The 14,588-nt window shown below is 54.3% G+C and overlaps 1 protein-coding gene across 1 annotated transcript; it reads left to right on the forward strand.

Annotated features, from left to right (window-relative positions):
* Positions 1-11: 11 nt before the first annotated feature.
* Positions 12-13,385, forward strand: LOC106737775 (zinc finger protein 420). Its single transcript, XM_059718883.1, has 7 exons — positions 12-174; positions 1,153-1,325; positions 1,847-1,966; positions 2,455-2,581; positions 4,286-4,423; positions 7,305-7,483; positions 7,964-13,385. Exons 1-7 carry the CDS (start codon positions 12-14, stop codon positions 9,827-9,829), a joined length of 2,766 nt encoding a protein of 921 aa, XP_059574866.1. The 3' UTR covers positions 9,830-13,385.
* Positions 13,386-14,588: the final 1,203 nt, after the last annotated feature.

Genomic DNA, 14,588 nt, shown 5'->3' on the forward strand with positions numbered 1-14,588 from the left:
AGGTCGAGGACATGTCGTCGGACACGATGCAGCCTGGTGAGTCCTGGCCGGAGCAGCCACGCGCCTGTCATGCAGACAGGCCTCTGGAAGAGTCGGGAGACGTGGAAACCTTGGGGCCTCGGGACAACCCACCTGACGTCCCCAGAGAGGATAACCCGCCCCCCCGGGAGCCAGGTGAGGTCCAGGACGGAGGCCTGCACGTGGGTCTGGTGCCCGCGTGTGTGCTGCGCACGGGGCGGAGGCGGCGTGTCTGCCCCACCCGTGACTCGGCTGCAAGACCGGTACCGAGGTGGCTGGGCTGGGACAGAGCTCATCCCTGTGGGCAGCTCCCAGGCTGGGGGCACCGATCTCTGCTGGGCGCTGCACACACCACAGGGGCTTTCTCCTGCTCGGGCCTTGTCGTGCTGCCATGGTAACAACCGGTGATGTCACTCACGTTTGAAGAGTCAGTGTTCCCTGGCCCTGTCCCCGGCCCCCTGACCCTTTGTGCAATGAGGGGCCGTGCAGACATCGGGGAAAGGAGACTCCCCGGGGCCTCCGGCTGGCTCAGGCGCAGCTAACCCAGGCTGCAGGTTCCCTTGACACCAAGCAGACCCGGGAGGTGTCAGCAGACACAGCTCCTCAGGCTGATGCCCCAGATGGGGCCCAGGAGCAGGTAAGGAGCCATGATTCTCCCCTTTACTGCAGCAGGAGGCACCGTCCCCCAGTGGAGAAATCTCTGCCACAGCATTTTGGTGGGGTCAGTGCTCCAACAGATCAGCGGTTCTCGTTCCCCCAGTTCTCCTGGAAACATTTCACACGCCCTGGAGAAGACTGACCTTGCATTTCCCCTCCCCCTCCCTTAACATGTGCACACTGATAAACCCCCAACATCCCTCGAGCTTCTGTTCCTGGGAGCGATGTCCCTGGAGGCACTGACGTGATGTGATCACCACCCCACGCTGGCACAGAGTTCCTGAAGTTCATCTCCAGCCTCATGCCTGTGGAGGTCTGTTAGCAAGAGCTGTGTGACATTGAGTCTTCCTTCTCCCCCTTCTTTCACACTCTGAGGCCTCCACCATGCTTAGTCCGAGGCCAGTCCAGGAGACAAGCGGGGCTTCCCTCGTACCAGCAGCACCAGGGCTAACCTGTGCACTCTCTTCCCACCCGCAGGTGCTGGCACCCTGAGCAGAGCGGAGCAGCAGCCTCCTGAGGAGGGGCCTGGAAACCTGGAGCTGCAGAGGACTTCCCCAGGGAGACTGGAGGAGAGGAGCTCCCTGACACATGAGCCAGGCCAAGTGCAGAGGGGGCAGGGCAGGCCTCCAAAGCAGGAGGAGAGCTGGGAGGTGAGCAGGGCACCTGGTTCAGCTAGGCGTGGTATAAAAAAGTAGTTGGGGAGTGGAGAGACCTGAAGAATGTCATGCCTGTGGTGATGGAGGTTGCAAACACACCAAGCTGGCATTACTACAGGGGTGGGCAAAATGACCTATCCAGTCGGCAGCTGGACTCCATTTCTCAACAGCCCCTGCCTGCATGGCTGGGGCTGGTCTCCATGGCGACCCCGGCCCCAGCTGTGCTGTGAGAGTTCAAGGGTGGGGTTGCCTTGGAGACAAGCCCCAGTTGTACTGGCAGGCATCAGGGCAGAGCAGGGCAGCTTGCTCTGGAGCCAAGGCAGGGTCTTGAGCTGTAGCCTGCGTGCTCCAGGCAGCGGCGCACAGGCAGGGGATTGAGCTCTGCCCTTGCTGCAGGCCAGGCTGTCACCCCTGCAAGGAGCCGGGGCAGAGCCGCGATCCCCTGTCCGCACGCCCAAGCAAACAGAACGTGATGAGCTGGGCTGAAGCCAACACGTGAACTCGTGTGTCCACAGTGGCATCCACATCACGTTTCAGCTAAAGACTGGGGAATGGAGAGGAGCTCCCTGACACCTGAGCCGGGCCAAGTGCGGAGGGGGCAGGGCAGGCCTCCAGAGCAGGGGGAGAGCTTGGAGGTGAGCTGGGCACCTGGTTCAGTCGTGGGTGGGAGTAGAGCTGGGGCAGAGGGCAGGAGGAGCCAGGGGTGCTGTAGGAATCTGGGGAGCAGAGAGACAAGCCTGTGGTGATGGAGGCTGCAAACACACCAAGCTGCATTAGCAGGAGCTCCCTCCCACGTGTAGAAAGCCAGGTGGGGTGTGGCTTGGGAAAGGCCTGGTTACAATGCATGGAGCCAGGGATCCCTGCCCTAAAACTGCTGCCCAGGCTCAAAGGACTGAGCAAAATAGAACGTGATGAGCTGGGCTAAAGCTGTGACACATGAACGCCTGGGTCCACAGCGGCATCCACATCACATGTCAGCTGAAGACTGGGGAATGGTGTGTGCCCTTACCTGTCGTGGCCATGATTGCAATTAGTTGTAGCACAGAGTGATCCCAGACAGGGCTGTGGGGGCTGGAAGCAGCTGGAAGAGGAGACACTGATGGTATAACGCTTGTGCCTGCAGCTTTGGGAGGTGTTTGAGGACGTGGCCGTGTATTTCACACGGAAGGAGTGGGAGCTGCTGGAAGATGACGACAAGGTGCTTTACCAGGACCAGATGCTGAAGAATTACCAAGCCCTCGTTTCCCTGGGTAAAGCTCTGGTTCTTGCTTGTCCCTGGAGTTCTGGGAGCTCTGGAGTTTTGTAGTCATCTGTGTTTCAACAGTCTCATCCTCATGAACTTTTGGCTGCGGGTTTTAATCCACTTCCTCCCACTGCTCTGTCAGTGATCAGACCTCTCTCACGTTTCAGACTGATATATCTGCCTTCATTTGATCCAGCCACGTTCACTTGTGTCTTCCCCATTCTCATAACTCCTAGTTTTTCCACATGCAGCAGTTTCTTGATAACATGATCTCCCTTTGCCTTTGCAGCATGTTCATCTCTCCAGTTCATTGTACATAAATGCACTGAGAGCTGTTCCTTGGGGAATGATTCTGATTTCTTCCCTGCCTGGCCTAGAGTGTCCTCTCCAAACAATCCTAGCATGCTCAGTTCTGTGAGATCTAAATCCCCTTTCTCCTGTTGTTATGACCCAGCAGAAGTGAATAGAAAGTCTTATCAGGCTCTGCTGCTACAACAGGTGGATGATGCATTTCCTCAACTCCTCCTCTAGTGACATATGTAGACATGATGATACCCAGGTACTTCTAGCCATGGGTCACTGGAAGCTTCTGCCCACATCCCTTCCTAACATCTTCATCTCCATATATCAGAGACTTGGGCTTGGCTGTATTTCTCTTAGGACCTGTGTTCTCAAGTTGTCTCTTCCATTCTCAAACATTTTCTTGTGTTCTTCCTAATATCCCTCTGAAGATCAGATACCCATCACTGTGAGAAAAAGAAGTGGGCTAGCTGCAGGACCTAGTGAAACCCAGTTTTCCTTTCCAGAAGATCTCTTATACAGGGGCTTGTTCTGATTTGTGTGCAGGTTTGAGGTACTGACGTCTTACTAGGTCAGTTTGCTTTTCTGGTGCTTTTTTTCCCCTCCCTTTCACCCAGAGGATTTCCTTAGGGAAGTGCTTTAATGTTTTCTTTAGCTCAACAAAGACCATATTGACCACTTCTATATTATGGCCTTTCACATGTTGTGAAATGTGCTTCCTGCCTTCCTTTGTCCATATCTATGACTCCCAGGGACTTTGTTAAACCCTGTAGTAGTTGCCAACTTGTGCACTCATCTCCCCTTCTGGTATGACCCTCCCAGTGCTTGGGATGATTGATTGCTCATCGGTTATTATGAGTTGTTATGAAATCATCCTTTCCTGGCCCTGGTCATGATGAATTACCTTCTCCTCCAGAAAAAAGGTCTCATTGTCAGCCACCTGTCATGCATGCTTTTCACTGCCACAAATCCCTTCACTAAGCTCATTTTCACTCCTTTTCCTGGAATTACATTGATAAGATAAATGTTATCCATCCATAAGTGTGTCCAATATTTCTTCTCTTTGGTACCTTGAAAACAGTGAAAGCTGTGTGTTTTTACTTCCCAGTACATCACAGATCATTGCATCTTCACACTTGTCCCTGGTGACTCTGTCAGTTTAATGCCCTTTCTAAGTCAGGAGTGATTCATTCTTTGTTTCCTATTACCAGCCCTCCACCACCTGGATGACAAGGACCATCATCTCTTGAAGGCTTCTCCCTGCAGTGCCTTCTCTTTCATCTTAACTGCCCATTCTCCCTTGTCCATCAAGGCCTTAGTAGACACTTTGAGTTCATTGGATCTATTCCCCAAATTCCGGTTGGTTATTCTGAATCCAGTACCCAGTCACAAATGCTCTTTAACCAAACAGGATATCGAGGACCCACACCTGACTTAATCTGCAGCATCCAGGAAGGACAAGTGGAGCTCTGGGTCTGTGATGGTGAGGACCGTGGGGAAATCTCAGGATCCATGGGGAAATCTCAGGATGATGAGGACTTGCTGCTAGGTGAGTTGTTTGTCCCCTCCACCTGACTCTGCTCTCAGTAAATCTCCATGACCAGAGTGCCAGGGGGACCTGGAAACTGGAGGCCTGCCCTGTTCTGCCCTGTTCTGCCATTCCAGGGTGCTGACCTCAGACACAGTGTATTATGCTGTAATGCAGGGATGGGCAATTATTTTGGCTGGAGGGCCATTTAACAAATTTTGGTGAGCTGTGGAGGGCTGCAAAGGCGGCCTCATGTCCAGGTCGCCATCTTGGGACCAAAGTCCCATCCTAACCTCTGGCCTTTGCCACCAGAAGTCCCTCCCCTTCCCCCCAGAAGTACTCCTTTTGGGAAGTGGATTTGCCACCTTGGAAACGGGGGGGGGAAAAAACCCACAAATTATTTACTAAAAATTGAACATCCGTAACAATATATTTTAATTTTATTTAAAAATATATATATTTTTGTCCTGATGTGTTGGGTTTCTGCTGTGTATATATAGCAGTGTTTGTATAATAGCTCAAAATGAAGTCTTATCCTTGTATAGTGCGGAGGGTGTGGAGGGTTATGGGTGGGTAGGTATAGGGTTTGTGGGCAGCTGTGGGTGTGTGAGTGGATGGGTGTATGTGGGGTGTGGAGGAGGGTATGGGGGTATGGGTGGGTGTGGGGTGTTTGTGGAGATGAGTAGAGGGCTGTGGGGTTTATGAAGGGGGATGGTGGCTGGGGGTGTGTGTATGTGTGGTGTGTGCATGTAGTAGTGAGCAGGGATCCCCCCCAGAGGCTTGCAGGTGTGAGTGGGGAGAGGGGTGTAGGGCAGGGTGTGGGTAGGTGCAGTATTTATGGGATGTATGAATGTGTGGGGGATGGTGGGGTATGTGGGGTGTACATGGGAGCCCCCTGCATACACCCCTCTGAGCCGGTCATCCTCCACCCCAACAACAGCCCAGAGCCCACTCGCCCTGCAGCGCCTCCCCTGCTACTGCCAAAAGTGTGCAGTCCCAGCGCAGCGTGCTCTGCCCGGCCTTGGCGTGTCCTACTGCCCCGGGCATGCAGCGCAGCTAGGATGGCTGCTTCTGGCTGTTGACACTGCTGCCCCCAACCCCACATGCCAGCTTTGGGCTGAGCAGCAGCAGCCGGGAAGAAACTGTGGCCTGTTGTGGGGGAAAAGCTGCCCTCCTGCTAGCAGGCAGTTTTTGTTGCGGCTGCCTGTGCCATGCCAGGCTGCCTTCCAGCTCTGTCACCAGTGCCTCTAGGCTGCCTTGTGGCTGTTCCACACTGTCACCACTGCCACACAGGGCAGCCCAGAGGCAGCGGTGACAGAGCTTCAGGGCAGCCCAGCATGACGCGAGCTCTGGGCAGCCACACCAAAAACTGCCTGTTTTTGGTGTGGAAAAGGTGCCACTTTCCCACCTGCAATGAGCAACAGTTTCTTCCTGGCGCTGCCACTGCTGCTGCTGCCCATCCTGGAGCTCTTGCTGGGGTCCAGGCTCAACAGCAGTGGTATGAAGAAATCCTCTCCCCCTTTCTCTGACCCTCACTTGGGTTAGCCCAGGTGACCCCTCTCCTTCCATGCTCCTCTTGGATCAGGGTGGTGAATCAGGTGACCTGGCTAGATAAAATTCTTAGGGGGAGGGAGGATCACTCTCTTCCTTCCGGTGGGCACCTGGAAACTACAAACTTGTACCCCAGTCCGTGGCCTGGTGATTTCTGTAGGTAAAAACCTGGAGACCTGCAGGAGTTAGGAATCATGTATAGGCAAGTCGTATCTTAAAAGGGTCATTGTATCCAGTCTCCTTAAAGAAAAGCAAACAAGTTGCTTTTGTTTGCTGAAAGTGTATTCTGACTTCCTTGTTCAACACACTGACTCCCCCCCTCCCCCAATCAACAAGGGTGTTGGGTTACATCCTGCATTGTTGCACACCGGGAGAGAGAATGAGAGATGGAGAGAGACCTTCCACCCCCTGCCTGGCCTGCAAAGTTTGTCTTTTTTTATCTTCCCTCAGTTCTTCCTAATGCTATCATGGGATGCTCTGGGCTGAAAGAAGCACATGAAAATATTACTGTGGGCAAAGCACCCCCTAGTTTTGCAGGGTCTGTGTGCCCCAGGCTGTGCAGAGCCCTGCCAGAGACTAGTGCCTGGGTGGTGGCAGCGTTACTGCAGGCCTGCAGGGGTTCTCCAGGAAGAGGGACAGCTGGCTGTAGGCTCTCTGAGGGAGACTCCCAAGGCGCAGTTTTTGGCCAGGCACAGTGTGGTCGGTGTCTGTGTAATAGCACCCCCTATTGTGCTGCCACAGGCAGCACGAGAGAGAAACTGCTGCTCAGTGCAGGGTAAAAGCGGCCACTGCCAGTGCTTCTTGGTACAGCCACCTGGAGCCTGTGTGGGACTGCTCTGCATCTGCTCTGTGCTGCCACTGCTGCCCTACCGGGCAGCTCAGAGGCAGGGGTGACACAGTAGAGACTCAGGACAGCCCTGCACGAGGTCTGGGCAGCTAAATCTGGAAGTGCCTGCAACGGGAGGGAGAGGTGCCACTTTGCCCTGTGTTGAGCACCAGTTTCTCTCCTGTGCTGCTGCTGCTCAGCCCAGATGGGCAAGTCTAGGGCTGGCATGCAGGGTCAGGGCTGTGTGCAATGGTACCTGCTGCTACTGTGGGGCTGGCAGCAGCCACAAGGAGCTGCCACCGCCCAGCCTGCCTAGAAAGGCAGCCCAACTGTGGAGCCATCTCAGCCCCACTGCATGCCAAGGGGCAACAGGACACGACCCAACTTGGTGGTGCCTTGGCCAGGCAGGACCAAGGAACCCGCTATGGGTTGGACACAGCCCCTCCCCAGGCTGGATCTGGTCCCCAAGCCATACTCTTTACCAACAAGGTAGGCAGTCAGCTGGAGTTTCTTTTCCCCATGCAGGAGGTGCCTGGCTGCTGAGCAGAGCTGAGGATCAGCCTCCTGCGAAAGGGTCTCCAGACCTGGAGCCAGCATGGGCTTCCCCAGGAAGTTTGGGTACGATGGGCTCCCTGAGACCAGAGGAGCAGTGGCATAAGAGTCACGGGAGACTTCAAAAGCAAAAGGAGAATGTGATGAACCAGGTACCATCTGCAGTTGAGCATGAGAGTGGAGAAGGGGCAGAACTTAGAAAGAGCCCTGGGTGTAGGGAAGAATTTGTGGAGCTGATAGACACTGGAAAGAGGCACAGCATCCAAGCTAAGGCTGTGGGGAGGGCCTCAGAGGGAAGAAGGAGCTTACTGCCAAGCACAAGGGTAGAGCCTACCTCTGCCTGAAGGTCAGGAAAACCTTTAAGTGCCCATCACTCCTGGCTCTTCACAAGATAAGGTACACTGGGTCCCATGTATGCACCAAGTGTGGGAAGAGCTTCACCTGCCTCTCCACCCTGGCTGGTCACCACCAGACCCATTCTGGAGAGGTACCCCGCTGCTTCACCAAATAAGGAAGCTCTTTGTGTGTCTGCAGACCTGGTCAAGCACCTGCATGTGCAGAGGGGGTTGCATCAAGCACAGCTGTGTCAAGTGTGGGAAGACCTTCACCCACTTTTTTTATCCCTGTTTCAGCAGCTGTCTATCCACCTGGGCAGGAAGACACACCACTGCACTGAGTGCAGGAAGAACTTCATCTGCTGGCAAGACCTGTCCCAGCACCAGTGTGTGCAGCACTGCTGCACCAAGTGTGGAAAGAGATTCAGGCAGCTGTCCAGCCTGGACAGGCACTGGTGCACGCACACAAGTGAGAAGCTACATCAGTGCTTGGAGTGTGGGAAGAGCTTCACTCTCTCTTCCAGCCTGGCTCAACACCAGCGTATCCACACAGGGGAGAAGCCACATCAGTGCTCAGAGTGTGGGAAGAGATTCACTCACTCCTCCAGCCTGGCTCAGCACCAGCGCATCCACACAGGAGAGAAGCTACATCAATGCTCAGAGTGTGGGAAGAGATTCACTCAGTTCTCCAACCTGACCAAGCACCAGCTCATCCACACAGGGGAGAAGCCACATCAATGCTCAGAGTGTGGGAAGAGCTTCAACCGATCCTCCAACCTGGCCCTGCACCAGCTTATCCACACAGGGGAGAAGCCACATCAGTGCTCCGAGTGTGGGAAGACCTTCATCCATTTCTCCTACCTGACCAAACACCGGCTCATCCACACGAGAGAGAAACCACACTGGTGCTTGGAGTGTGGGAAAAGCTTCACCCGATCCACTTACCTGGCCCAGCACCAGCTGATCCACACAGGGGAGAAGCCACACCAGTGCTCGGAGTGTGGGAAGAGCTTCACTCACTCCTCCAGCCTGGCTCAGCATCAGCGTATCCACACAGGGGAGAAGCCACATCAGTGCTCGGAGTGTGGGAAGAGCTTCACTCATTCTTCCAGCCTGGCCCAGCACCAGCTGATCCACACAGGGGAGAAGCCGTATCAGTGCTCAGAGTGTGAGAAGAGCTTCACTCACTCCTCTGGCCTGGCTTGGCACCAACGTACCCACACAGGGGAGAAGCCATATCAGTGCTTGGAGTGTGGGAAGAGCTTCACTCACTCCTCAGGCCTGGCTCGGCACCAGCGTATCCACACAGGGGAGAAGCCACATCAGTGCTTGGAGTGTGGGAAGAGCTTCACTCAGTCCTCCAGCCTGGCCCAGCACCAACGCATCCACACAGGGGAGAAGCCATATCAGTGCTCAGAGTGTGGGAAGAGCTTCACTCAGTCCTCCAGCCTGGCTCACCACCAGCGTATCCACACAGGGGAGAAGCCACATCACTGTTCAGAGTGTGGGAAGAGCTTCACCCAGTTCTCCAACCTGGCCCAGCACCAGCTCATCCACACAGGGGAGAAGCCACATCAGTGCTCAGACTGTGGGAAGTGCTTCACCCAATTCTCCAAACTCGCCCAGCACTACCTGATCCACACAGGAGAGAAGCCATATCAGTGCTCAGAGTGTGGGAAGAGCTTCACTCACTCCTCAGGCCTGGCTCACCACCAGCGTATTCACACAGGGGAGAAGCCACATCACTGCTTAGAGTGTGGGAAGAGCTTCACCCTGTCCTCCGACCTGACCAAACACCGCCTCATCCACACGGGAGAGAAACCACATTGGTGCTCGGAGTGTGGGAAAAGCTTCACCCTGTCCTCTAACCGGGCCCAGCACCAACTGATCCACACAGGGGAGAAGCCACACCAGTGCTCGGAGTGCGGGAAGAGCTTCACTCACTCCTCCAACCTGACTCAGCACCAGCGTATCCACACAGGGGAAAAGCCATATCACTGCTCGGAGTGTGGGAAGAGTTTCACTTACTCCTCCAGCCTGGCTCGGCACCAGCTTATCCACACAGAGAAGAAAACATATCAGTGCTTAGGGTGCGGGAAGTGCTTCCTCCACTCCTCCAAACTGGCCCAGCACCAGTGCATCCCTATCCAGGAGTGTCCTTAATTCTGCCAGCAATACAGGAAGGATTTGGAGATGTATACCTGCTCAGCACTCAACAGTGTCTGCATCCAAGGAAGCAGCCTCATGCTGGTGCAGTGCAGCAAGCGTTCACTTTTTGTTCAGCCTTTCTAGGTCACTGCAAAAGCCGAAGGACACAGAGGTTTGATGCGTGTGAGGGTTTAAAAGGAAACATCTCAGGTAGAGGCCAGTCTGGATACTGGTGGGAACCTGTGAAGAGATGATCTCTGCATCAGCCTTGGAGCCTCTGCCATCCTCATCATTCTCTAAAAGCAGCCAGTGCTCCCAGGGGGAGAAGAAGTGCCTCCAGAATAGGTGCCCTCCCCAAGACAGCTGGCTCCAGGTGACACCCAGGGACAATCTTTGACCGACTCCCAGCTTCAACTTTCCTCCTGGGCCCAGGGTTCTTGTATGCGAGGCTCTAGAGTTGCAAGAAGGAGGACATTTTTTGCTAGGGAAGCATTCCTTGCCTTCCACCCTGACCATGCCTTTTCTCCCCACCACATCACCCCTCTCTCAGGCGTGCACTTACCCTTCGCAGTCTGCAAGAAACTGCTACTGCCACCCAGTAAACCCAGTTTGTCAAGATTTAGCTTTTCAGCCTCTCATCAGAACTGCACCACCAGGTGCAAGCTGCTCCCCCACCCTCCTTCCCTTCATGCCCTTCTCTATAACAGATTCCTTGGTAATCACGCCCCACAACTTAACATGATACCCCTGTGCCTGGTCTCTATGTCCTCTCCAGAGCTGTGACATGGGAACAGACCAGGGCCCAGAACCCTTTTCATGGAAGCTCTCTCTGTGGTTTGTCAGCCCCTTTCCTTTCCAGAGGATTCACCACTATTCAGGGGGTTTTGCTAAGCCTCAGGAGCAGGAGTTGGTCACATTTGAGGCATCACATCTATGTCCTACTGTGCTGCTAAGGACCCTGCTGTTTTGAATGAACCTTTGGCCAGGGGGAAGTAGAGTGCCTTTTCTGGGTTAAATGTGATACTAAGGGTAAAGGAGCTGCAACCTGTGACAAGTCCTGCCTCTTCTATGGGAGGGTGGGGAAAGTATGAAGCCATCCTGTGGGTGAAATGCAGCACATTGTAATTTCCGATTGGGAATACTGAGGCTTCCCTGCTAGTGCCAAAGCCATTTGGCTCCATGAGTGTCCTGTAGGGGCTACTTCAAGAAGTTAACTCATCCTGCAGAAAAGGCCCTGGGGTTGCAGTGGACTATACACTGAATATGAGCCAGCAGTGTGTCCTTGTTGCCAAGAAGACTAACAGCATCCTGGGCTGCATTGGTAGGTGTGTTGGCAGTGGGTAAAGGGAAGTGATTATTTCCTTCTGTTCAGCACTGGGGAGGCCACATCTGGAGTTCTGTATTCAGTTTTGGGCCTAGCACTGCAGAATGGATGTGGACACATTGGAGACAGTCCAGTGGTGGGCGACAAAATGGTGAGGGGGCTGGGGGACATGACTTATGAGGATAGGCTGAGGAAACTGGGCTTATTTAGTCTACAGAAGAAAAGACTTAGATTTAATAGAAAGTCTGAAAGACTGGGATTTAATAGAAGCTTTCCAACCACCTGATGAATGGCTTCAAAGAGGATGGAGCTGAACTCTTCTCAGTGGTGTCAGATGATAGAACAAGGAGCAACCATCTGAAGTTGCCACAAGGGAAGTTTTGGTTAGATAGGATGAATTTTCTCACCACGATAGTAGTAAAACGCTGGAGCAGGTTCCCCAGAGAGGTGGTGGCATCTCCATCCTTGGAGGTTTTCAAGACCCGGCTGGACAAAACTTTGGCTGGGAGGCTGGGCACCTTCAAGTCAGCTGGTCCTGACATTTTACACCCCAGAGTACTTAAGGAGCTGGTGGGCATCATAGCCTAGTCACTGGCAAAGATATTTGAAAACTCATGGTGCTCAGGTGAAGTACCTGAAGATTGGAAGAAGGCCAGTGTGGTGCCTTTCTTCAAGAAAGGGAGGAAAGTAAATCCAGGGAACTACAGGCCAATCAGCTTGACCTCAATCCCTGGAAAGATTCTGGAAAAAAAATAATCAAAAACCCCATTCATGACAAGCTGGCTAATGGCAACATCTTGAGGGATAGCCAGCACAGGTTAGTTGTGGGTAGGTCTTGCCTGGCCAATCTCATCTAACCAGCTGACATATCACCTGGACAGGGGAGAAGAGATTGATGTCATATAGCTGGACTTCAAAAATGTCTTTGATCTGGTGTCCCATGATCGCCTCATAGAAAAATTGGCCAACTGTGGCCTTTGCTACATCACCGTCCGATGGCTGGGGAATTGGCTCTGAGGCTGGACCAGAGAGTGTGGCGCTCAGCAGAAGTGAATCATCACGGTGCTCCGTGACCAGTGGTGTCCCCCAAGGCTCCATCCTTGGACCTGTTCTTTTTAGTGTCTTTATTAATTATGTGGATACTGGTGTCAGAAGTGGACTGGCCAAGTTCACTGATACCACTAAACTTTGGGGTAAAACCTCCACACCTGAGGATAGGGTGGTAATCCAGGCTGACCTGGATTGGCTAAGAAAGTGGGTGGATATAAACCTGATGACATTCAATACCAACAAATGCAAGGTGCTCCGCCGTGGCGGGGGTGGGGGAGAATATGCAGCATGCTTATAGGCTCGGCAGTGCTATGCTCACTAGCACCATGGTTGAAAAAGACTTAGGGGTCTTGATTGACCACAAGATGAACATGAGCCACCAATGCAGTGTTGCAGCTGGTAAAGCGAACAAAATTCTGGCATCTATAGGTGCTCTCAAGTAAATCTCAGGATGCCATCCTCCCACTGTACTCGGCCTTGGTGAGGCCGCAGCTGGAGTACTGCATCCAATTCTGGGCTCCGCAGTTCAAGAAAGATGTGGAGAAGCTTGAGAGAGTCCAGAGGAGAGCCACGCATGTGATCAGAGGGCAAGAGAACCGGCCTTATCAAGAGAGGCTGAGCGCTATGGGACTTTTCAACCTGGAAAAGTGCAGACTCGGGGTGACCTGGTGGCAGCCTATAAGTACATATGGGGTGTGCATCAGGATCTGGGAGAATGCCTGTTGACCAGAGCGCCCCAAGGGATGACAAGGTCAAAATGTCACAAACTCCTCCAAGACCGTTTTAGGCTGGACATAAGGAAAAACTTTACTGTCCGAGCCTCCAAGGCCTGGAAGAGACTCCCTCCAGAGGTGCAAGCACCTGCTCTGGACTCTTAAGAAATGTTTGGGTGCTTACCTTGCTGGAATGCTTTGACCCTAGCTGACTTCCTGCCCCTGGGGCAGGGGACTGGACTCGATGATCTTCCAAGGTCCCTTCCAGCCCTAATGCTTGGGAAATCTATGAAATCGATGATTTAGCTGGGGTTGAACTAGATGACCTCCTGAGGTCCCTTCCAACTCTAACTTTCTATGATTCCATGATTCTGGAGCACACACCTTCATCTCCATAATTGTCCTGTCTGCTGATTACCCCCCCCCCCCCCCCGTGTATAAATCTGCCTCCTCCCTTTCCCTAAATTACAATGTTTATGAGAAATGTGTGATTGTTTTTGAATGAGCCTCAGGTTTTTGGCTAGAGGGCTGGTTTGTCTTGGAGGTGGGTGGCCGCAGAAAGGAGGAAATGGGAGTTTAACAAATTTTGAATGTGCCTGTTGTTGAATTTCTAAAGGGTGGTGAAGTTTAGGGGCAATATGTGGAGGTGAGTGGAGGTGACTGGTGGGAGGGGCACATGCCCCACCCTGAGATTGGTGGCCGCTGCCAGCCCCTGCAGGCAGTTCAATGCTCGCCATCCCGCTAACACTGCCTTCTACAGGCGGTCGCCGCCACTGGCGCCACTCCTCCTTCCTGCTGCCACCGGCTTCTGTGGGTGGTTGCCGATCATGCTGCCACCCACAATTGTGTCCCTCCAGTTTCAGGAGGCACCAGTCACCCATGACTGGGAGGGATGTTGCTGCCCTGTGACTCATCCCCGCATGGGCTTTCCAGGGGCAGCTGCTCCCTGCCTGTTCTGGAGGTTGCACCCGCAGGGCCTGGGCTGGGCAGGCACTGCCGGGCTTGGCTGTACCTCCTGGCACGGGGGGCTGTCCTGTCATAGCCAGCCCATTTCTGAGCTTCTGTTTGCTGTGGTCCCTGGGAGCTGCCTCCTTGCACATCCCTCTCGGACCCAGCTCCCCCCAGCCGGGTGCTGCTTCCTGCAGCCGGAGCTGGAGCTGCGAACAGGCTGGTGGGATGTGCCCGGGGCAGGGCGCGAGGCAGTGCCTACCTGGAAACTACCAGCCTGGCAGGACAGGCACTGCACTGTTGGCACAAATGACAAAGTAAACAGAAGGCAGCGAGGTTTGGGGGAGGTGGAGGCTGCAGGGCTGAGGCCCCCGGGGGCTGCAGAGGGGCTCGGGGCTGATGCCTCCCCTGCTGGGGCTGGGGGGTGGCCAGTGTCTGTGCAGGGTGCAGGCATGGCAGGAGCCAGGAGGGGCTGAGAGTGGGCACGGCTGAGGCAGGAGAGTGAGGGGTCTGTCTGTGCTGGCAGTGCCAGGCTGCAGGGTTTGCACACCAGGCCCTGCAGCTGCTCCTGCTGCTGCCACCCTTGCTGCTTGTCCCAGGAGAAGAGGGGCAGCAAGGTCCTTGGCCTGGCTCTGTGTCGCTGGGTCCCAGCAGGAGCTGCCCCAGTTGTGCTGGGGCTGAGCCCGGGGCAAGCAGCTGCGGGCAGTGCAGGGGAGAGCAGGCTGAGGGGCGAGGGCAG

Source organism: Alligator mississippiensis, chromosome 15 (assembly GCF_030867095.1).
Source record: "Alligator mississippiensis isolate rAllMis1 chromosome 15, rAllMis1, whole genome shotgun sequence".
In the NCBI taxonomy this organism is placed as follows: domain Eukaryota; kingdom Metazoa; phylum Chordata; order Crocodylia; family Alligatoridae; genus Alligator; species Alligator mississippiensis.

Excerpts from the sequence above, each read along its gene's own strand:
- LOC106737775 (XM_059718883.1), top strand. The coding sequence starts at position 12 with ATGTCGTCGGACACGATGCAGCCTGGTGAGTCCTGGCCGGAGCAGCCA. Across the intron at positions 1,967-2,454 it reads AGCAGGGGGAGAGCTTGGAG|CTTTGGGAGGTGTTTGAGGA; the intron begins GTGAGCTGGGCA and ends TTGTGCCTGCAG. Across the intron at positions 7,484-7,963 it reads AGGAGAATGTGATGAACCAG|CAGCTGTCTATCCACCTGGG; the intron begins GTACCATCTGCA and ends TCCCTGTTTCAG.